We start from the raw sequence: 23,983 nt of genomic DNA, 5'->3' as shown, positions 1-23,983 counted from the left end.
AGTGCAATTCAGTGATTCTGAAGTCCTTACTGGCACTGATTCACACCCATAATTTGACTTCACCTTCAGCCTAGTTCCCAAATCATTCCACCCATAATTAAAATTACATAATTAAAACTTGTTTGAACACATCCTGTTATTTATTGTATTGGCTTCATTAAGAAAAAGTACATCTTGCAACATGCATTTAGACTATAAGAAACTAGTTTGTCTAGTAGTTAACCTAACCCACATCCAGGGATGATATTTTATCAAAAATTTGACCAAATGGTTTACTTCAGGACAAGGTGACTTATTACACCAGGAAACACGTCTTTTGCTGATGAAATCATACCATTGTACATATCTTAATTAGGGTTTAAATGGCGCCCTCATATGGCCATTTACTTTTAAATATGATAGTCACTTCCTTCAAAGATCTCATTTTTTATTGCAACCGTTTAATTTAATTCCCCCAAATATGATCAGATTGACCAGAACACCCCCTCTCTCTCAGGACTACAGGAAAAAGTAGGATTTACAGTATTCTAGTAATCTAATTTAAACTTCAAGGAACAAAGTTACAATTAAAAGCATTCAAATTATTCTGCCCCTCCGGGATTTTTTATTCCCAAAGCACTAGAAACAGAAAACATATACAAGACAAGAAAAAAAGACAAATCTAGTGTGGGAAAAATTTATTGATTGGCAAAAATATTTTGAAATCAGGTAACCCACATTAATCACGAATTTAATAATATGTGGACTAAACCACCTCAAATGTCTATGAACAATGAAAATGCATCAGAGAAGGCCATCCAACAGAAGGTCCTGAATATAGTTAAGCATAACTGCAATGTATAACTGCATAACTATAAATATTACAACAAAATGTCTATTCAAAGAGCTGTAATGCTTGGGTCAACAAAAACACAGCCGTATCAACTTCAACAAGATGCATACAAGGCAAAATTGACTTACCTCTCAGTCCAGATGATTCAGTCCAGGGAACAGGAACCCACAATGTAGTCGTTCATCCACTTCACCACCAGAGTATTCAGTTGCAAAAAAACCCACTAGAAACTAGCATTGAACGTACTCTAGTTGCATTGGAAAAACCATTAAAAACACAGGCCACAAGGGAGTAATTGTGTTCACATGAATCTTATATTCTGTTGTTCAAAAGATGAAACCCGACCGATGCACACACAGCGGTCAGTGTGACAAACACCCCATAGTCCAAGTGCATCTCTCAAATCTATTTATGCATTCAAAGTTTCAAAATAAAGTACTTGCATATTTACAGTAAGCAGTGATGGTCATTTGACAGACTAGTTACCGACACTGCTTATTACATCACTGGCAAACATTGCCGTTAAGTGAAGTGAGACAATTGATCTAAAAAAACTAACCTTTTTACAAGGGAGAGACAAGTTGAGAAATTAAGATAAATCCATACAACGCATTAATCAATTTGCATAAATTTCGTTGAAATTTTTAAATTAGCAGAATCAAACAGTAATAAAGGACAAATTACAATATGGCCTATATATACACACACATGAACATAAGATATATGCATAAAGAAATGTACACGTGTCAGACACATTACAAATGCTGAGTATTTTTGTATTAATATTTACGACTCATAAGTGATTTTTGTTCTAAAAAAACAAATTTGACTACAAAAATTAGGAGCATTTCACATATTTGAATTGTGTAATTCCCAATTACAAACCACTGAAAAGTTTCATGGAAAGATCAAACCCTACATGAATTGGCAAATAATTTGGAATATGAACATGAATGATAAATCTTCACCTCTTTAAACACTGAGACCACTGCATGGAAACTCTTGAAATTGGGTAAAACTGGGAAAAGGCACAATGGCACAGCATTTATAGAAAGTTTATAGAAAGAAACAATTGGCTAAAATGGAGATTGACCCAAATGGCAAGTATAAACCTAAATTATGAACAAGCAACAACCCCAGTACACACTTTATTACAACACAGATTCTATTTAATAATCAAGGCAAAAGACACTTACAAACATTATATGGACGAGGGGGAAGGGGGGGGGGTTGAACAAGAAAAAAAAAAAGTTCCTATAAAAACAAATCTAGCTAACTGACAATTTACAACATTATAGCAGTCGGAAAGTTGTTCTGTGTTTCGAATGAGCAGGCAAATAATTCGTCAAAAAGCTGAACTGACTTTAGCACACAGCTACTTCCAAATAAAAGTAAAAAATAAAAGAGCTGTTGGGAATTAAGAGTGAGTGTATAATATTTGACAGAACTCTCCTGGTGTCCGGAGTCCAGCGCTCTGCGATGCGGGATGCTGTCGGGATGAATCCACGTTGCTCCTGACGTCTCTCCTCCTCCTCTTGCGTTCAAGCTGAAAGGTGTCAAAACGAAGGTGGCAGTTTGTTTTGGGGCACAGAACCCAGAAACACACACAGATGTTTTTCCCCCTCTACATCTACACACGCTCAGACCGTCCCAGACATACACAGGGCATGCAAACATTAAATCAATTTTTATAACAGCATCAGCCTAAGGGGCAATTTGCTTCATACTGATTATTGCAATATAGGGTAATACTTGAATGTAATAATTTAGTTTCACATCAGCACAGAATTAGGGTACAAAAGTATATTAAAGGGATAGTTCACTTTGAAATACATTTTTGGTATGTTTTAGCTTACCTCAAGGGCATCCAAGATGTAGGTGTCTTTTTTTCCGCAGTAGTTTCAATTTTGATATTTTTAGGTCAAACCGTTCTTGTCTGTCAGTCATATAATGCAGGTCTATGGTCACTGTCTCAAAGAACATGCACAGAGTCCAAATTAAAACAATTCCCCATCGTCCAAATTAAACAATTCCCCATCGTAAGTACACATTGATGGCCTAAGACACGAAACGAGCGGTTTGTGTGAGAAAACAAACAGTATTTATATTGTTTTTACCTCTTGTACACAGCCATGTCGAAGTGATCTGATCTGACGTGTACGCAGACTGGTGCATAGATATATACACTAGATGTCGCCTTGTCTACGGCAGTTCATTGGAACGAATGTCTTTAAGGCGACATTTCTAGCGTCAGATCACTTCGACATGGCTGCATATAAGTGGTAAAAACGATATAAATACTGTTCGTTTTCTCACACAAACCGCTCGTTTCGTGTCTTAGGCCATCAATGTGTACTTACGATGGGGAATTGTTTAATTTGGACGATGGGGAATTGTTTTAATTTGGACTCTGTGCATGCTCTTTGAGACAGTGGCCATAGACCTGCATTATATGACTGACAGACAAGAACGGTTTGACCTAAAAATATCAAAATTGAAACTACTGCGGAAAAAAAGACACCTACATCTTGGATGCCCTTGAGGTAAGCTAAAACATACCAAAAATGTATTTCAAAGTGAACTATCCCTTTAACACAGTGACTACTTTCACATGTGAACACAATGAGATTTAGGCAATATCGCGATTCAAATTTAGCCAATTTAAGCTAATAACTGTAGCAACCATTATCGTAGTAAAATGTGGTGGATATTGATTTTTAAATGGCAATAAACAGGCACGTAAACACTTTAAATCGCATCTATTCCAGTCTGATCAAAGTGCGCATGTTCATGTTTGGGTCCTGAAGAAACAAATGACAAATGTTAAAGCGTAACTCTCGCCAAAATGTAACCTAGGGTCTTTTTGTGAACAATGTCTATGCTATTTTCAAAGTCTATGACCGTATTTTCGTTTTCGGTCAAATTGCCTTTTGCATGGGAGTGCTTGGGGCATGTCTATGATAGCATCAATATCGCTATTTTTTAAAACACTAAGAAGGCTCGACACAACATGAAACTTTGCTTGAAGTATCACCAGGGGCTCTACACATCAACTCCAGCATTGACTACATTGTGTACACAGAGTTTACTAAAAAGAAAGATTTTGAACAATTCACTGAAGCTGTTGTTGTTTACGGCTCCCTAGCACTCCCATTCAAAAGGCAATTTGACTGAAATCGAAAATAGTCAATCTTAAAAGAGGCGTTTCCATCCTAATTATGCTTTAAAAATAAAGTTTGCCTCGGGTAGATTCACAAAAAGACCCTAGGTTGCATTTTGGCGAGAGTTACGCTTTAAAGTTTGGTCGACTAAGCCTCTTCTCGTCGACTATTAGGGGGCATCCCTATAACGCAGTATACTGATAATCAAAAACATTGAAATTAAGGCGTTTGAGGCGCATCACTGGGATAAAATGTAGGCCCAACTGAACTGGCGAACAAATCGCGCTGAAGAGCTTGGCCAGTAACAAGCCCACTTTATGCAAGTTTATTATTTGTGAGTGAATAATGGCATTAATATGTAAACATCTTGCAGCAATTAAGACCGTACTCTGATTATTGGAAAATATCACATTACTGGTGCACATGTAAATGTAGTCAGTGATAACTGGAAATGCTAAAAACATACAATTTCTATTTAAGACAAGCCCCTGGAATCAGTGCATCAGTACAGTGTGAAGAGATGACACAAAAGCATAGACATTGGCATGCACAACTATGAAACATGTACTCAACACGACAACTGAGCAAATACTTCACTTTCACTCTGAGTACTTAGTCAACTATCATTCTTTCATGAAAATTATAAACCTTATAAGTATCCAGACACACAATAACTCACATCAAAACTGTAATTCATAAGAGTTAACCAGTTGTCAAAATATGTATTAAAGTCACATGAAAATATATGGCTTTTAGTCCCACTGAGACCAATCAATCAAACACAAATTCATACAAATCAGCATCTGTATTGTCGACAGCAGATTTTCCAAGTACTTTGTATTTTTAGGGCACATTTTAGCTCCTTTAATGAAGATTAAACAAGATAAGATGATAAAAGGACAATTAAAAATGTTAATATGACTTAAAACAAAAGAACATACATTCACTTTATTCAGTTGAATTGCATAAGCTAGATAAGCTAGAAGTTAGACAATATGCATTGCATAATTCCTGCATTATGATACTGATTTGACTTTATATTGGCTGATTGGTTTGTCTGACTGGGTGTAAAACATGTATGACCTCTTATAATATGTCTTTAAACAAGGTTAACTCATAGTAATTTAGTTTTTTTTGTTGTTTTTTTTGGCTTGTTGCACAAAATCAAGTTCACAGGTAAATCATAATTCTATAAGCAGAAGTGATCCAGGTCATTAGTGCTAATTTTTTTACACTTCATATCTATTTCTAATTGAATATTGTCACATCTAAAAAGGAGTAAAACAGAACATTCAAATTTAATGTCGCCAAAACAATCCTTGGGTAATGATGAGTTAACGACTCATCTACACATGGTTAACTACTTAAGATACTACATTTTATTTTGCCTTTTAATGATTTTTTTTGTCATTCAATCATTTAAGTTTCTTTAGAGCAGTTAACTAGTCAATTACAAATAAACTAAATTAAATGAGTTCTGCATTTTTGCTACAACAGGAAAAATCTTATTACTTCCCCCATAGAGAACAACTTTTTGTGAAGCACATAATAAAATATACAGTGTCCACTGCACCTCTGAGAATAAGCATCAAATCCACATTTCAATTTGGATTACCCTTGATGCAAAAAGCATTTTATTTTTTAAGATGCAATGACCATTTACAGTTTTCTACCATTGAGTTTATGCATAATGTGGCCTAGAAGCAAAGTTTCTAGGAATTTATCAAAAAAAAAAAAACGGCAAATGAATGACAAGCTTGATTCTAGTGATTCGGTGGACACTGGAGTTACAGTACACAGGGTTGGACAAATAATTCATAAACGAATTATTCTTTTGAGCATCTGTTAGTCACAAGAGAAATGGACATGAAATAAAACGCACTGAAGATGTGATTTCTTATTAAAACATTAGCCTGTGTCTTACTATAGCCATAATTCATAGATCTCAGCCCATTTTACTACAGAAATGTCAAAAATATTAATTTTACTTTAACTGGACATTAACACATGAAACCTCTCACACTGAATTAAGGATCACAGTTTAGTTTGGAATGACAATTATTAGTACAACCTGTAACTACCACAAAAACATAAGTTTGTCCAATCCTGTGACAGAATCTTATAAAGCACAATACTGAACAGAGGAAAAGGGGGTGGGGATTAAACCGTTCAATATGTCAGGACCATTACTTGAGAAAAACCTACACAAACAACCTTGGAAAACAGTCATTTCCGCAGATTAACCCCATACAGATGGACACTACATCCAAATATCCCAATAAACCCAATGTAACAGGGCTGTACGCACGGAGCAAATGCTTTACTCTTTACTCAATCTCACCTGATCTAAAATGCTGTCTTTAATGTCGGGTTCAGACTACACAATATTTTTGTCTGTTATGATAGTCACTGTGTCAGATTGTGATTTTAACTCCTTAATTCTTCTGTCGTGGACAAGAAACATGTCTCACAACCAATCATCGCTTGCCACCTTTAACGATGTACATGATGTCATTCAGAAGGCGGAACTATCAAAGGACTTTCGGAAACAAGAGCGTAAACATTGGTGGAGCGGCGTGTTATCTTAAAGGGATAGTTCACCCAAAAATAAATATTCTGGCATTTACTCAGACCTGGACCTTCGTGTTGTTCCAGACCTGTATGAGCTTCTTTCTTCGGCTGAATGCAATAGATATGTTGAAGAATGTTGGTAATCAGACAGTTGAAGGTAGCCGTATACTTCGATGGTAGGAAAAAAAAATACTATGGAAGTCAATGGCTACCATCAACTGTCTGGTTACCAAAATATCATGTAAAAAAAAAAATCAAAATATCTTGTGTTCAACAGAAAAAAGAAACTCATACAGGTTTGGAACAACAAGGCGAGTAAATTACATTATTTTTGGCCGAACTATCCCTTTAATGCCAATTCCAGCATTACAGTGCCTCTGCTATCATTCGCTAGGTATCATCGGTCCTGGTAGCCCTAGTCTTTTGGACACGATGTCGTTTGTGGTCTATTGTCGCTTTTCCACTGCATGGTACGGCTCGGTTCGGCTCGGTACGGTTCGACTCGGCGCGCTTCGCTTTTCCACTGCGTGGTACGACTCGGCTCGGTACGGCACGGTTCGGTTCGCTTTAGCTCGGTTGCTTTTCCACTGCAGTTAGTACCGCTTCAAAGTGGGTGGGACTGATCGTTATAGTTGCCGTCTCTACTGCCATGACATCATCATATTAAATGCGAATTTTTCATTCCGTGTTTCCCCATCCACTCCTCGGCAACCAACGAGAGGAACGTCTGCACCTCGTCCACTGACCACGATTCAGCCATTTCTTTTTTTTAAGTTTATGCAATTTTTTGAAGCAAATACTTTTAAAACAGGCGCTACAGTGTTGGCTGTTGTCTACTGGCTATTTAAATCTAGCGGGTTTAGTGTCTCGTGTTGTAGCCTAAATACAATGACGCTGGTAGTGATGATTCTGTCTGACCAATCAGTGATCTGCAGTGTTTTCACGTCACATTTTAGTATCGGTACGGTACGCTTGGAACCTCAACAGAGGTGGTACCATTTAAAGCGAGCCGTACCGTACCGTACCATGCAGTGGAAACGCGTCATAAGTTAGCCGTACTGAACCGAGCCGTACCGTACCATGCAGTGGAAATGCGTCATAAGTGAGCCGTACTGAACCAAGCCGTACCGTACCATGCAGTGGAAAAGCGCCAAAGCGTGCCGTACCGAAACGAGCCGTACCGTACCATGCAGTGGAAAAGCGCCATATGATGACACTACACAAGACGTCTCGTCTCGGCGGCCATTGCCATTTACGAACCACCACGGCTCCCTACGTCAAACGGATCGAGCCAAAATCAGGCTGATATCATGTAGTCTGAACCCGGCATAAGAGAAACAGCATGTATTAAAAGTGCAAGATAAATTCTGCAGCTAATGGCTTTGGTACCCAATACTCTTTCCCTGATTAGTGTTGCTGCAATTATAGATTGTACATTAAAGTTAACAATTGATAATACAGAGAAAAAAAAAAAAAAGAAAAAAAAAAAAAAAAGACCACCCGATTAATTGGCAATTTCAGAATTTTTTGGCTAGGAGGCCAGAACAACAATTTGGTTCAAGTTTTTCTTGCCAGAATTACATGAAACAAAATTGACAAAGTAATTGTGCTTAAGTTTATGCATTTACAATGATTGCAATCTATTTGCTAAAAATTAGTCAACTTCTGTTGCAGTTTTAGTTTCATAATTTTGTCTATGGACAGTTATGATAACGTCTATGCATCTAAAATCTCAAATGTATGTGAGGTCACTCACAATGGATCACACATGATATTATGGTGTCCTCAGCATTTTACATACAGTACAAAACGTAGCCTGTAGGAAACAGTCACACAGAGCTATGAAGCAACAGGCCACAAGTGAGACAGTGACAGTAATGTGTCTCAGTCAGAAATTTAACTGAGGACATGCTACATAAATTTAAATACTGACTGTGAAAATATTTATTAAATACTGGTTGCATATTAAATAAAAGCAATCGTAAATCATTACAAACATGAGTATGTTTACCGATAGAACAAAAATAAAAATAAATAAAAAAACTTTAAAATGTTCACTTTGGAAAAGTTATAGCAGTTCTTCTCCATTCATAAAAGCACTAAGGGATATATATATTAATATGTAAGGCATACTTTGTATTATTGGCAATCTGACATTGCAGATCTGTAGTTTAATTTTACAGTTAAAACAAATGCTTGAGTGAGTTAAGTGTAAATGGTGAAGAACTGCTACATCTGAATTATCTGAGGTGTAACATTAACAAACATGGAAAATAAATGAATAACGAATTGATGTCAGCTGAGAAAATGTCAATTAACTTTTAAGATGGAAAAACTTTACTACTAAAACCCTGCAAATGAGACTTTAAACCTTGCAGGAATACTAGGACGCACTGTGACGTCTCAAACACCCTTCACAGTAAAAGACATTTAACTTGCTCTGACAGAAGACATTCAGAATGCTTTTCTGAAATTATACTGTACAGATGTTCAAGACTAAAATACTTCATTCATAAGGCACAACATGAAAATGTTTGATATGGCTCAACCTGACATAAGACTACAGCAAACGTATATTTTTAAATGCCAAAGCAGATCAATTTGACTCCATTCATTTGTTTTTCACAACATTCAGTTCAATGTGGAACTAAACACTAGGAAAACCATTATGTCAATATCAAATCTGCCTACAGGAATGTCAATGCACAACCTGAGAAACATGATTTTGCTCATTCACTGAAATCAGTAAATGTTTCAATGTGAAATACAAACATTCATTTTCTCTCATCCAACTACAACCAAATTTCTCGTCACATTTATGATTACAGGTGGAATTTATATGTCAGAATTGCAACCCTAAAGACATGCAATACATCCTGAATTTTTTGTCAAACAATTAGTCAATTAGGCAAAGTAAGATAAAGGTAGCTTTCTGTTTGACCTTGACAAAATTGGCATAGTCTTTAAACCTGCAGCAAATCTCAAGCTAAAAATGGACAGATACTAAAGTGCAATGTTTATGAAAGGCATTGTTTTTTTTGTTTTGTTTTTACATTTAAATACACATAAAATCCCTCCAAAGACAAACTGGATTGTGCACAACACAATTGCTTTTTTTCTATAACAGTGCCGGACAGTTTATAGTTTCTGGAGCTGATATTGTACAATAAATGGCTTCATGACCGGTACACATATTTAAAGGATCAGAGTACTCGGATCATGCTACATCCATAAAATAAAAGAGAAAAAATAAATAAAATAGATTAGCCGTAGGGAAAATTACAGTACTTTGTCACATTGTAGGATCAAAGGCTCACCTTTTCCGATCACCTACCTGTGATATCCCAGACTCTGCAGGATAAGATGCAAGTACATCTGAATTCTGAAGGAAAAGATGAGAAAGACAGACAGAGAGAAACAAACAGGATACACACCTTCCTCTCCAACTAACGGTGGCGATATTCCCTTTCACGTTCTCGGTCTCTCTCGCGGTCACGGTCTCGTTCGCGATGGCGGTCTCTCTCTCGGCTACGCTCCCGGTAATAGTCCTCGTGCCGGTCTCGGCTGCGAGACTTGTGCCGACGGTTCTTTTCACGAGAGCGACTGTGGTCCCTCTCCCTGGACCTTTCCCGTCTGCTAAAGGGTGAAAAGCATTAAAGAGAATATGAAACCACATGAAATTCTTTTGCTGCAATGCATTAAATTATGTCATGCATGCAACTTTTAAATCCATGCACTAAATTAATGCATTGATCCAAGTGGAAACAATTCATGCACTAATTTAATGCATTGAGGCAAACTGAAAATGCATGAAGTAATTTAATTCAACATAAAAAAACTTATTTTTCAACTGGATTTGATAAGATCATGAAAAAGAACATATTAGGCTCTGATATTATTGGTTGATTTTACTAGGGCTGCGCAACTTTCAAAATTGAACTGAGAATGCTCATTCAATCCTTATTTGGATCCCATCCCTGATTTTTACCTGCCCTTGTGGCGCTGGTTACATCAGCAAAAAGTGGTCTTAAAACACATTTCACTTAGACGAAAGATCATGCAAAAATGAATCATCCTCCACAACAAAAACCCCATGCAGATCCACAAGATATTTACCTCGACACAGATCCATAGGATTTGGATTCAATTCCATGCAAGCAATCCTGCAGTGAGCTGATGAGAACCTTACAGCGGTCATCAGCGGAAACCTTCGACTGCTTGATTAGAGAGATGGCCGTCACCAGAGTCTCTATAGCACTGCCGTAATCAGCTGCAAAATTATTAGATTTAGTCTTTTTTTAATGCCATGTTAATGGTGAGAACAAAGTGAATAACTAAAGTCATACAATTAACAAACATTTAAAGTCCCCCTGTGGTGAAAATCAAGCAACTAATGTTTTTTATATGTCTATGTGGTGTTATTAATATGCTTTAAGAAAAACCATGTGCAAATTCATAAGTCGACACCATTGCTGAGTATTTTCTCCTTAAAACTGCAGTGAATCAAAGACAGTCTCAAAAACATCGCTGGTGTTTCTGATGTCACAAACTACCTTGCAACCAATCAGGTCAACGTGTGATCGTCAACGAGTGAATCTCTAAGCTGCAGTGAGTGAGTGGAGGCGGGGCTAATTTGCATATTCATAGAACCACATATGCTAAATGAGGCAAGGGTGTAGAGTTATATTCAAACTATTTTAAGGCATGAAGAAATTAAGGAAAATTTTGGTGATCAAAGATGAGTTTTAAGGGATACAATTATTGACTACAGGAGGACTTTAAGATTTAAACTTGACAATTCAAAAATACATTCAGGTGATGCATTAAATACATCAGCCATATTCCTAAAAAAAATGTTGAATATTAACATTAAAAACAGTGAAGTCCTGTTTGTTTAACAGTTATTGGAATTTGACAAAAAAGGCATGACGACAAGGAAGGTTATTTAATCTTTCAATAAATTATCACGTGTGAATCTTGAAATGACAAGCGGCACCTAGTAAACAACTTGATCATGTGTGGCTTTGAAATTGCTCTCAAATACTAGGATTTGTTCATATAACTTAGCTGCAAAAAAAAGACAATTTACCACCATACAAACCAAAACAAACTAAACCACGTTCGCACCTGCGCTCGCATCCGACACAGCCCTCGAGATAGCACTACTGGAGATCGCTCGGTTACGATTCATGATCTCCTCGAACTCTGCTTCGCTCAGAGGAGTGCGAGACGCATCCATGTCCCTACAAGAGAAAAAGCAGTTGCATTAAGATACGCAAACTAAAAGCATAAGTCAAGAATAAAACAAATGCACCGAGGGCCAAATTCACACAAAGTGCAGCAGTGCTGTTAAGGCGGAATCATATTGCATTGCATCACGTTAAAATTAGCGATGCACCAAAATTTCGGCAACCAAATATATTCAGCTGAAACAGTAAGACAAATGTATTTTTGGTGTCGGCGGGCCAAAATAATTGATTGAATTTTTTTTTTTATTGTGTAAAGCATCTATTTTGTGCACACAATGTGGATAAACTGTGAGGATGCATTTTACCAAAACCAAAAATTAATAATATTTAAAATGTTGCCGAAGAACTTTTACTAGGACTCATTTAATCACCGGAGAACACGAGACCCCGAACAGCATTAAGTTCAATTACTGTAACTTTATATTTGGATTTCGTTTTCTGTGTTTCGGTGCATCACTAGTTGAAAAATCACTGCAGAAATGCTGCACACTCAACACTCAAGCCTGAAACGAAGGTCCCATTTCGGGATCCTGGTCTCAGCGGACGGTTACATCACTAACCCTTGATCACTTGTATTGTGCAAGTGCTGGCCAGAGTTTTTCACATCAACCAACCCCTCGTTTATCCAGGGCTCAAAGCCACATACTACAGGGGGTCTGAAGTTACTGAAGAAAGGCCAGAGAGGAGATTCAGGGTCAGTTTGAGGCTACACATTTCATTTTTTTCTTTTTTTTTTTACCAACATTGCCCAATTCTGGAGTATGTAGTAGGTAGTATGCAGTAGGGCTGCACGATTAACTGGAATAAAACCCATTTTGCAATATATCGCTTAGTGCGATTTAACTTGGGAGTGTTTTTAACACTAGCAGCTTTGCACACAATAAATATCTGAATTGTATTTTTACAGCTGTGCATTAAAAAAAAATGTTGGTTACACTATTTTAAGGTGTAATTATATACTTAAGTACTGAGTAATTTTTATTAATATGTACTTACTATAGGCTAGGGTAGGATTAGGGTTTGGTTGAGGGTTAGGTGCATGTAATTATGCATAATTTACTGTTGTTACTATGATGAGTACATGTAACATGTAAAAAGGACACTGTAAAAAAAAAAAGTGTAACCACATTTTTTAATACTTTAATGTTACAATGTAATTATTTCAATAACATCTTAAATATAATATTTAATTACTTAATATTTAAATAGTCACCATATAGAAGTATTCTTATTATTGTTATAGTTACAATGATAATCTCAATTTCAGGCCAAAATTGTGCAGCCCTACAAACAAGCACAACAAACCCGCAGCTTAACAAAAAAACTAAACAAAACAACAACAACAACAACAACAAAAAACTCCCTCATTTTAAATCACTAGTGCAAATGTTTTTTTATAGATATAGCAATTTTTATATACATATAAATAATTAAATTAAATTGTGCAGCCCTAGTATATAGTCAACAACAAATGAGACAATTCAGTTTCCACCAATAAGACCTGAGATCTCATTACAGTACAGTGAAGGTGAGGCGTTTATTACCTGCCACCCGGGCCGTAGTCTCGGTCATAAGGAGGAGGGCGGCCGTAGGGGTCGCCGGGTGGAGGACCCCTGCCGTCGGACGGTGGCATGTTGTTGTTTCCAGGTGGAGGGAAAAAGGCTGGGTTGACGTGAGGAGCTGGTGGTGGACCTCCAGGTGGAGGTCCCTGCATGTGAGGTGGAGGTGCAAGGCCAAGCGGGGGTCCTAAGGGCCCAGGTGGACGGGGTGGGAATGGTCCGGGAGGTGGGGGACCTTGTTGAGGTGGTGGGGGGCCTGGGGGAGGTCCATATCCTGGTGGAGGCGGGCCAGGAGGCATCGGACCCATTGGAGGTTGACCAAACTGACCAGGAAAAATGACGGGAGGTGGAGGGCGGTCTCCTCTGTGTGGAGGTCCACCGAGAGGCGGCGGTAGACCTTGTCCTGGTGGAGGGGGGCCTGGGGGTCCCGGAGGCCCAGGTGGGCCAGAGGGAGGACGCGGTGGTCCTTGCATACCTGTAAAAAAGGGAAAATGATCATTAACAACTTGCATTTTGAGGAAAGACTGCATAAGGAATGTGGGGCAGGGAAACCCCTTTGACCTCAAATTCAATTCACATTTATTTATACATGTAAAGCAGCTTTACAGAAAATGCATGAGTCCACATTACAATTTAGAGTGATCTGTTATCAGAGGTAACTGTCTAAAATATATTCTCCCTGAGATTTTAAAGTTAATATTTGTATGATTCAACACCACATTTGCATGTTCACGGTTCTCGGACATTGGTCAAATGACATGCAAAATTCCTTTATAGTAAGTGCTTTTTCAATTTTATTTTAAAATTATTAAATTTTTAGCAAGTGCTTTATTTTGATTGTTGGTTATTTTTATGATTGATTGACCTTGAGACAGATAAATTACTGACATCCTAAATAGCCAACCAAATCGCTGCACTGAGACGCCATCGTGCTTTCCTGAAATCAGCCATTTTTAAATTCCACTTTTCTCCATCAAGTAAAAATACTATGCGAATAAAGCGTGTGCATTTAGGCAGTATTTAGGGAATTACTTGGAATTTGAGGAGAATTTTCCTCTGTAAATCTACAGTTAGGGTGAACATCTGTATACTAAACACAAATGGGCTTCATCCAAGATTTTGTGCATTTGTTTATTTCATCTTATGTGTGGATTAATACATTTTATTTGAAAAACAGAAGCATGCTGAATGGACTCCGGTATGAATCTCCAGTTTCAACAGCTCTGATAAGTAATAATTGAGACAATGCAAACAAAGTTAAACCAGAAAAGCACACTCTTTACCCCGATTGCATCTGCAAAGATATCTGTTAATATCAATGTTTAAGAGGTCAACTGTCCAACTTCTTTTCTCCTTGTGATTTCACCATTTTCTTGTCTTCTAGGTTACATTTAGAGTTTCAACAAAACCTGATACAAAAGTTTGTCCTTGATTTTGCACAAAAGATAAACTGTATAGTGATACATCAGCGAGCGAGCCAACTAGCGTTGTCATTATGTTTGATAAACAGAGAGAAGTCTCCACACTTGAAAAGTAGTGGGCATGTTTAAGTAACTGCTGTCATAAGGTCAATTATTAACATTTCATCAACTTACAAACCACTTGCATTTCTTTCACAAACCTCATTTTAGGACCCTAATTTAGAGATTTGTACCTGGAAAGTGTGGCGGAGGTCCACCAGGTCCAACTGGGCCAGGGAAGCGGTCTCCACCGGGGCCAGGTTGGCCCGGGAAGCGCCCTCGACCCCTACCGAGAGGGAAGCCACTGCGACCTCCTCCTGGAGGCCCAGCCTTACCCTCTCCTGACATCTGGCCTGACTGTGTGCCTGGGTGGACAGAAACTGATTTTAATAGAATTGCAGCACACACACACAGACAGACATTAGGGCCCTATGATTTCCGTGATGCGGAAAACGCGGACGGAATCACGGAATTTGCATATATTTTGTTGACATGTTAAATAAACGTTTTTTTTTTTTAACTTCCTTCTCATTTTTTCAGTTTAAAACAACAAACGTAGAAAAGTCTCTACCTAAACCGTGGCCAAATGGCATTGTTAAACATGTTGCCTAGTAACCATACGTCCTTACGTTCCCGAGTAAGGAAAAAAAAAATGTCGAAGCGAGCTCGTCAAGGGGCCGTTCACATGTCGTGTCTTTTGCACGCTCAAGTTCCGTTATTTCAAATGTAGGCGCGCGGGCGCGGTAAGCGCGCTCATAATTGAAGCGACGCGCTAATTTTTTCCAGGCACAGCGAGATGAAAACACCTCAACTTTTCAGAATGTCGCAAGCGCACCGCAGTTCATGTGACAAGAACCAACATATCAACTTCCCCCTTTCCGTAACAACATTGAAAGCTCAGTCAACATAAAGGATGGGGGTGCACCACAAACACTACGGGTGTTTTTCTCTTCTCCTTACATAAATCTTGTAGCAAAGCGTTTTTCGGTGGTGGAAATCTATTAGCTACTAAAACTTCTTTGTGCACCTTCTTGCATAGCAACGACAGACGCCACAGGAAAATCGGACCTAATTTTACTATTAATAATAAAAAATAAGCTAATGTGCATTGTTTTTGTAAATGTCAGTAATTTATCTTTTTTGCTTACATGGAGGGGTCACTGATGATGATGGGTTAACGCTGTACTTTTAGGCTGTAATATGTCATTGTGTTGGCTTTCTGTCAGGCACATATCGTTGTTTCAATGTTTCTGTCTCCCTGCAGCATGGCTGCATTTAATCTTTAATTTAATATTCATCAATTCTATCTCTTAACTGTTACTTTTGGCCAGAGATTTGTTGAAGGTTTGGCTGAATTTTGAATGTGCTTTGCTGAATATATTAACAGTTTAAATAAAAAAGCTGAATTGTGAGTTTGTGTAACTGAATTTTTAAAGGTCAATACTGCTTAGAAGTGAAAAGAAAACAAGCTAATCCGAAAAATCCGAAAGGGCTAAAAATAAATCCCAAAAAACGGAAATTGAAAAAATAAATAAAACGGAATTTGAGAAAAAATAAAACGGATTTCATAGGGCCCTAATACATACAACAGTGATTTGACAAAACCACGTTCAATCAATAAGTTTGAGTAAATGGAAACTGTCGAATCATCTGTGAATTATGGTCTCACTTTTTCGGGACTGCATCTCAAACTGGCTGAGCGACTGTTTGTTGCAAGGAGTGACGATCGGGTTTTGTCCGTGCAGCTCCCGTTTAGACAGCAGATCCATCAGCTTCCTGGACGAGGAATCCGAACCCACGCAGACCAGCGCAAACCTGTTGAGCACAGAGCGGATGAGAAACGGTCACGGAGAAAATAATGTCTTTGCAGGAAATCGATCAAGTCACAGAGCTCCAGATGCCAAAGCTTAGACTATTGATGGAAACAACAAAGCAGAGATGCCAGCAGAACAACTAACGATTACACACATAACTCATTTTTACACAGCCTCTTCATCTTCAGACAGTCTGCCCAAAAACATTCAGTTGGGCACTTTCAAGCTCTTTCTAATAAGCTCATCCAGTTCTCAAATCCTCTAGCGACCCCCTACTAGTGGCATAGTCTGTTTTGAAACATGTATCACATGCTGAAGGCCAAAGAAAAGATTACTAGGTGCAAGTTCAGCTAAGGTGAGGCCGACAGTGTCACTGTGCATTGTCTCTTTGTTGCCCACATTCTGAAGGTCAAAAGAAGAGCTTACTATCGTTATGCAGCTGTACAGTGTAAATCACAGAGGCTGTTCATATATCCTGCAAATATGTTTGAAATGTCCAAATAAAAATATACAATAAACCCCAAACCATAATGCTTTAAAAAGATAGCGGTCAACCAATTTGGGTTGTTAAAAGTTCAGTGCAGATTATCTAGAAAGCCATGCAGTCGAAAGCCCAAACAGGGCTGATCTGTACATTGAGGTGCTGACGAAACAGACTTGACTTACCCCTTTGACTGGCCATTTGCTCTATTCTCAAAAAACTTTATCTCCAGCACATCATTGATGCCTATGGAGCGAATCGCATCTGTCAAATCTTCATCAGTGGTCCACTGTAAAGAGGAAAGCACAACGTCACAATCTGAACACTGGAAGATAATATAAATATATGCATACATACGCAGAGTAATGGGCAAAAGTGATATTTGTCGTTAATGACTGTACAAGTTTGATTAAACCATCTCTATCTACCTATCTATCTATCTATCTATCTATGTGTGTGTGTGTGTGTGTGTATGCATGCATGCATGCATGTATTAGTGTTGTCAAAAATATCGATACTGAAATATCTGAACGGTACCAATACTAATTTCCCGAAGTATCGATACTAGCCGAGCTGTCACTTTCACTTCTCTCCAAAGGCGCGTTGACAAACACCACACACGCACTCGTCTCATTCGCTCGGGTTAAATAGCAAAAGTGAAGTGAATGGGGCCGATCACACCTGACGCGTTTTTTGCAGTGAGAGGCGCCTATTTTCAATTGGTTTCCAGCGAGCGTTCTGCGCGCTGTTTATGCGCCTGCTGCGCCTCCCGCTGTAGTGATGAAAGCTATAGTTGCTTGAACGCCCGGAGAGTGCGATGATGGAGGATAAACTTGTGGTGCTCTCGCGGGTTACCAGGAGCTTAACGACTTCACGAACCGTAACTACCACAATGTTAACAGAAAGTAAATAATGTTAATAAAAGGCTGATTTGACATTTACTTGACTGACAGGACAGCTGTTTCAGTGGTTGCCTAGCAACATAACAAACGCAGCGCACTGTGTGATGATGAGTGCTGTGTGCCTCGCGTGTTCGAACCTGAAAAACGCGTTAGGTGTGATCGGGGCCTAATATAGCAAAGCACCTGAAAGACCGACACCCGGATCTATATAAATAATTGCGAGAGGTTGGTAACTCTTCTCATTTTAACATTTCTGAAACATTAACCAAGTTGGCCTAGTATTGTTGTTGATATGAGTGTGTGTTGTCTCGTTTTTTCACCGTAATTCTTAAAGTTAATATAATCTGACTGAGGAATCTTAGACAAGTAAATATTTTAACTGTGGTCAAATGTAAATTAACTTGTGCTTATTTAACTTTATTCAAAAAAATATTATTTAATTCTGCAATTTGCCTTCATTAGCGATTATCATTTGATTACACAGATACTAATTAAACTAAACTGAGCTAGACAATGACATCTCTGAATTCAATAATGAAATGCCTTTAACTGAAAATTGAATGTTTAATCTTATTATTATACATTACTGACACGCTATCCTCCAATTTGATACTGTTAAGTGCTTTGACACAATCTGTATTGTTAAAAGCACTATATAAATAAAGGTGACTTGACTTGATGTCGATCCAGTGAGCATGTGTTTCGCGTGTGATGCACGTTTGCGTATAAATCTGTTCATCAAATAACGTTAATGTTTTACCCAGCATTTATGCTTTTAAACCAGTGCACTACCTCAGGACATTTTTGTTCATGTAAAATATCCCTCATTGTCATGTTCTAGACTTGTTATATTTAGCTTTAAGTAAAAAAAAAATACCCCCTTAATATTGTGGCAGTTTTTTTCTCCGTGGTATCAAAAATGGTATCGAATATCGATATTTTTCAAGGTATCGTATCGAAGTTAGAAATTCTAGTATCGTGACAACACTAGTATGTATACATGTAGACTGAATATCATGGTTTCCACAAATACATGAAGTAGTACAACTGTTTTTAACATGGATAAGGAAAATGTCTTGAGCATCAAATCATCATATTAGAATGATTTCTGAAGGATTATGTGACACTAAAGACTGGAGTATGGTGCTGAAAATTCAGCTTTGATCACAGGAACAAATTAGCCTTCATAATATATTCAAATAGAAAATATTTCTCTTAGATTGTAAAAAATATTCAATATTACTGTTTTTAATGTATTTTGATCAAATAAATGCAGCTTTGTTGAGCATTAACATACTTTTTAACAGCATATAAAAACTTATTTCAAACTTTTGACCAGTAGTGTATATACAAATTATTGTGGAGATGCCGATGGTCATTATGTCAAGATATTTAGTAAACGAAGAGGTACAAGACGAACCCATGTGAGGTTGCCGATGTACAGAGCGATTCTCTTTCCAGTGTAGGTGTAGACGACGTTAGGTGGAGCTCCTTTGGAGCCCTCATTGCCTCCCGGTGCAGGAAGGTTATCCAGGTAATCTCGGTCCTCAGGTGCGTCCCCGTTGTTGGCAGATGGCGAGATGACATCATCATACAGGTCAATCTGCTCATGGGCAGGATAATCTGATTCCTGTATAAGAGAATGCCATACATTTCAGAAATATGACAGAAACTCAACCATGAGCAAATTCTGACCAACATTGTAAGAAATCAAGCATAATTCACAGTATTATGGGTAATATCAATAAAGAGAATCGAAATTTAAATAAAAGTAATAAAATGTTTAAAATACGGCCCCTTTATGAAAAACGCATAAGTGCATATAACATTATTTAAATCACTCAATACGTGAACCTTAAAAGCAAATACTTGTAAATAAAATAAATATCGTGATCAATCTGATTCCCTGATTTGAGCTCCTGCTTCCAAATTCAATTTGCATTTTATTAAAATGCCCGGTCTGTGGGAAAATAAATCCTGCAACAACCAACCGAGTTGATTTATGAGTGTTAGATACAACGTGAACATGTTTGAGGTAGCATTTATTGATCATAACTACTAATCTGCCCAGTTGACGCGATATTATGCCTCGCGCTAGGCCTGCTGTATTTGCACGAGACCACAAACAATGAACGCACGAGACGCAGAGTTCGTTTCGCGCCACACACACGCGTTACAAATGCATACTAACATAGAACATACATTATTTCGGTAAACAACAACAAATAAGATATATAACCATTTTAACCTCTATATTAGCGTATGCACAAACGCGGCTCGATAGCTATCGTTACCTGCTAGAGTTAGCAGACGCCCTAGTTCCTCAGAGAGCTGCATGTTACTATGGAGCTCTCTTTAATCTTTATGTGCAACACGTAAGATATATATTATTACGCTAATATGCATGTTTAAAGTAAACCAACCTGATTAAATTCCTCTTCTACATCAGCGTAAATATCGATGTGGTCAACACCGTCCGCCATTTTCTGTTTCCCTCCTCCTCCTCGGTCCTCGCGTGAAGAAGAGACGCTTATTCGTGAAGTCAGAAGCACGCGGAAAAAAGAAGAGCCTGAAGAGCGATACACAATTTCAAAATAAAGTTTGAGTTTTTTTCTCTCTTAACCCTCACGCTCTTTTGCTGTTGACATTCGCTTTAAAGTCTCTGTATTTGTGGTTCTTAGTGTATAACACTTTGTATAAATTTAACAATAGACATTTCAAAATTAACCAATCATATTGCATAATCACATTTCACACACCCTTTAAATGTTATTAATATGGTACTCTGCTCTGTCCCAGTCAAACCATTTGATAGCTATTATTGAAACTTTTCTTTTAACCATGATTTTATACCAGTGAGTTGACTTGATGAAAATAAAAAACAGTAATTCCGCTTTTTATCTCACAATTCGGATTTTTAATTATTATTATTTTTATTTTATTTTTTTGTGCAATTGTGCGCTAATATCGCACAATTATAATTTTTCTCAGAATTGCGAGTTTATATCTCGTGATTTGGACTTCATAACTAGTTTACTAGTTTACAGTTCTGGATTTTTTTTTTTTCTTCTCGCAATCCTGACTTAAAGTCAAAATAGTCACACGCAAGTCACTAGTAAACATTTGTTAGGACTCTTAATTTGAAATCTTGTCTAAAAACTCATGTTCTTGTCGTAGACGCAATCAAAAGAGCGCTACATACACAGTTTCTTTCGTCATTGTAGAGCATTTACATTGTGCTTAATGGCATTTCAATACAGTAATTTAGTTCATTTCATAACTGTGCCCATTTCATAGAAGCCAATACGAATAAACACGTTCCTCTCTGTATACTATGTTTAAGAGGATGGCTGAATTTGGTCCAGATTCGGGGGGACGGGTAAAGGTAGGTAAAGCTATCATAAGGCTAATGCTGATGCCATTGGTGTTCATTTACAATAACAGCAGGTGATTTATGTATTTACCATAATGACATTTTATTCTCAGGGAGTCACTATCGTGAAACCCATCGTGTTTGGAAACGTTGCACGATATTTTGGCAAGAAAAGAGAAGACGACGGTCACACTCATCAATGGACAGTTTATGTGAAGCCTTACAGAAATGAGGTTGACACTCATATCTTTTTGTAGGCATTTTAAGTGCTGTATATAAATGGTAAACTTCACTAACAGAGTGTTATTTTTCTTTCCCCCTTGATATTCCCCCAGGATATGTCTGCTTATGTAAAAAAAATACAGTTCAAACTGCACGAAAGTTATGGGAATCCTTTAAGAGGTGTGCTATTCAGTTGATCTTACTGTATTATAGTGCAATATCAATATCACATTTCATGGCTTAATTAACACACATAGCTGATCAAATACTCTTTATTTTATTTCAGTGGTTACGAAGCCTCCGTATGAGATTACAGAGACTGGATGGGGAGAGTTTGAGATCATCATAAAGATCTTCTTCATCGATCCAAATGAGAGACCGGTAAATGGCATTATATGACTTTTTCCCTCTGTGTCTTGAGGATGGGAATAAAATGTAATTAATAAAAAAAAATATATATATATATATATATATATATATATATATATATATATATTAAGCTGTGTTTATTTTAATTAACTTTTATTTTAATAAAATCCATTTTTAATAAATCAAATATATATATATATATATATTTATTTATTTTAATCAAACTATTTACTATTTAATTCATTAGTTAATCTTATTTTTATTTATTTATTTAAAAAAATTGGTTACACTTTATTTTAAGGTGTCCTTGTTACAGTGTAATTATACAATTAAGTACCAAGTAATAGTAATTAACTACATGTACTTACTATATAATTTAAGTTAAGGGTTAGTTGCATGCAACTATGCATGACTGACTGTATTACTATAGTAATTACATGTAAAATACACTGTAAAATAAAGTGTTACCAAAAGATTTTATTTAAACATTTCTACTGGACCCCCTTCATTACTGTACCTTCATATTAAATGAATAGAAAAAGCAAAGGATTGATGTTGTGGTGTTTTTTCTTCAGGTCACCCTGTATCATCTGCTGAAGCTGTTCCAGTCAGACTCCAGCGCCATGCCAAAGAAGACCGTTGTGTCCGAGTTCTACGACGAGATGGTGCGAATTTGATCAGAGCATACAACATGACATTATAGTATTAATACAATCATAAAGCCTAAAACCTGTGTTTTTGCAGATATTTCAAGACCCAACAGCCATGATGCAGCAGCTTCTGAACACCACCAGACAGCTGACGTTAGGTGCTTACAAACACGAGACCGAGTGTGAGTGCTTCACTTACCCGTACAGCTCCTTCTGAACCGCCCTGTGAATGTGCTAAAATAATAAAACCCTGAACATACTGTAAATTAGACTGTTCTAATCACGTGAACTAAACATTCAGTGTTTCCGTGTTGCAGTTGCAGAGCTGGAAATACGAACACGAGAAAAAGTGGAATCGGCAAAGAAGAAGACCAGCCTGGAGATCGCAGAGCTGAAGGAGCGACTGAAAGCCTCCAGAGAAAACATCAACTTCCTGAAGGGAGAGATACGCAGACTGGAGGAGGAGGACCAGATGAAAGATCACTGAGGATGTTACGCTCACCAGCCTTCAGCGCTGTGGGATTTGTTATGCTTTTGTGGGACTGATCAATTTCGTTTTCTGGTTCAAAGTTTGACAGTATATTTAGGTAGTGAACAACTGTTCTTGTCCAGCTCTTTTTTTGTATGAATAAAACTTTGTTTTTTTACGAGTCGGGCTTACCATCCAGTTTTGAGTATGATATAACAACACATTGTCAATTATATTTTAATAGTGCTTTTATTTTTAAATGCACATTGTTTCAAGCAGCTTTACAGAACATCATCCCTCAAAGCCCACAATGAACAAGACCAAGATGACTGTGGCAAGAAAGAAAAACCCTCCATGGCTGCATCTAAAAGCAAATTGTCTGCATCTGAAATTGCATACATCTCTACTATATAGAAGGTGAAAAGAGTGTGACGAGAAGTATGTCTGAATTCACAGTACTCATAAAAGAGTAGGCAAAAAGTAAAGTACCCGGATGACCTACTACTTCCACAGAGATTATGAAGTGCGCATATGATGGACACTTTACTATCCCATGAGTAGGTAATCTATATAGTAGGGAAGTATGTGCCCATGGGATGATTAGAAGAGAAAAAACTGCTGTTTTAAGGGTGTACAATGCTTGTACTTCCACTAGAGGCTGCTAAAGCACGACCATACAGCGTTTGCCAACCACTCTTTATAGTATTCTGAGATTTGTTTATTGTATTAATGATATTTAAAGGGAAAATATTAAGGACAATGTCAATATAACAATGATCTTATATGAAAAAGCAAAGATGCATGTTTTTCGAGTTTTCTTTTTTGATGCAGAAACAGACAGCCTATATAAACTATTTCAGGCTACCTTTAC

At 37.5% G+C, this 23,983-nt stretch overlaps 2 protein-coding genes across 7 annotated transcripts; one reads left to right on the top strand and one right to left on the bottom strand.

Moving 5' to 3' along the window:
- Positions 1–662: 662 nt before the first annotated feature.
- cpsf6 (cleavage and polyadenylation specific factor 6) lies at positions 663–20,594 on the bottom strand. 6 transcript variants are annotated; one of them, XM_082168426.1, is made up of 11 exons: positions 20,453–20,594; positions 19,450–19,659; positions 17,313–17,416; positions 16,502–16,647; positions 15,027–15,212; positions 13,358–13,847; positions 12,374–12,478; positions 11,692–11,807; positions 10,681–10,834; positions 9,999–10,200; positions 663–2,378 (listed from the first exon to the last, which is right to left on the bottom strand). In XM_082168426.1, exons 1-10 carry the CDS (start codon positions 20,510–20,512, stop codon positions 10,011–10,013), a joined length of 1,761 nt encoding a protein of 586 aa, XP_082024552.1. In that variant the 5' UTR covers positions 20,513–20,594; the 3' UTR covers positions 663–2,378; positions 9,999–10,010. The 6 variants fall into 6 exon arrangements, with proteins under 6 accessions (XP_082024552.1, XP_082024551.1, XP_082024550.1 ...); XM_082168425.1 differs by lacking the exon at positions 663–2,378 and adding an exon at positions 5,729–9,786; XM_082168424.1 differs by lacking the exon at positions 663–2,378 and having other exon boundaries at positions 5,729–10,200.
- Positions 20,595–21,207: 613 nt separating this feature from the next.
- yeats4 (YEATS domain containing 4) lies at positions 21,208–23,293 on the top strand. The gene is made up of 7 exons (XM_082168478.1): positions 21,208–21,414; positions 21,516–21,635; positions 21,738–21,804; positions 21,911–22,005; positions 22,569–22,658; positions 22,738–22,825; positions 22,961–23,293. The coding sequence occupies exons 1-7, from the start codon at positions 21,364–21,366 to the stop codon at positions 23,128–23,130; spliced, it is 681 nt and encodes a 226-aa protein (XP_082024604.1). The 5' UTR covers positions 21,208–21,363; the 3' UTR covers positions 23,131–23,293.
- Positions 23,294–23,983: the final 690 nt, after the last annotated feature.

The sequence above is a fragment of the Leuciscus leuciscus genome (genome assembly GCF_965113295.1).
Source record: "Leuciscus leuciscus genome assembly, chromosome: 4".
NCBI lineage: Eukaryota > Metazoa > Chordata > Actinopteri > Cypriniformes > Leuciscidae > Leuciscus > Leuciscus leuciscus.
Note: the sequence above shows the minus strand (reverse complement) of the source record. Positions and strands in the feature narration are given on the sequence as shown.

What these genes read in the sequence shown, in the direction of transcription:
- cpsf6 (XM_082168426.1), bottom strand. Translation starts at nt 20,512, where the DNA reads ATGGCGGACGGTGTTGACCACATCGATATTTACGCTGATGTAGAAGAG. An exon ending in ACATCGGCAACCTCACATGG is followed by an intron (nt 17,417 to 19,449) that starts GTTCGTCTTGTA and finishes TCCTCTTTACAG; the next exon opens with TGGACCACTGATGAAGATTT. An exon ending in GCAAATGGCCAGTCAAAGGG is followed by an intron (nt 16,648 to 17,312) that starts GTAAGTCAAGTC and finishes TGTGCTCAACAG; the next exon opens with GTTTGCGCTGGTCTGCGTGG.
- yeats4 (XM_082168478.1), top strand. Translation starts at nt 21,364, where the DNA reads ATGTTTAAGAGGATGGCTGAATTTGGTCCAGATTCGGGGGGACGGGTA. An exon ending in TGAAGCCTTACAGAAATGAG is followed by an intron (nt 21,636 to 21,737) that starts GTTGACACTCAT and finishes ATATTCCCCCAG; the next exon opens with GATATGTCTGCTTATGTAAA. An exon ending in TCGATCCAAATGAGAGACCG is followed by an intron (nt 22,006 to 22,568) that starts GTAAATGGCATT and finishes TTTTTTCTTCAG; the next exon opens with GTCACCCTGTATCATCTGCT.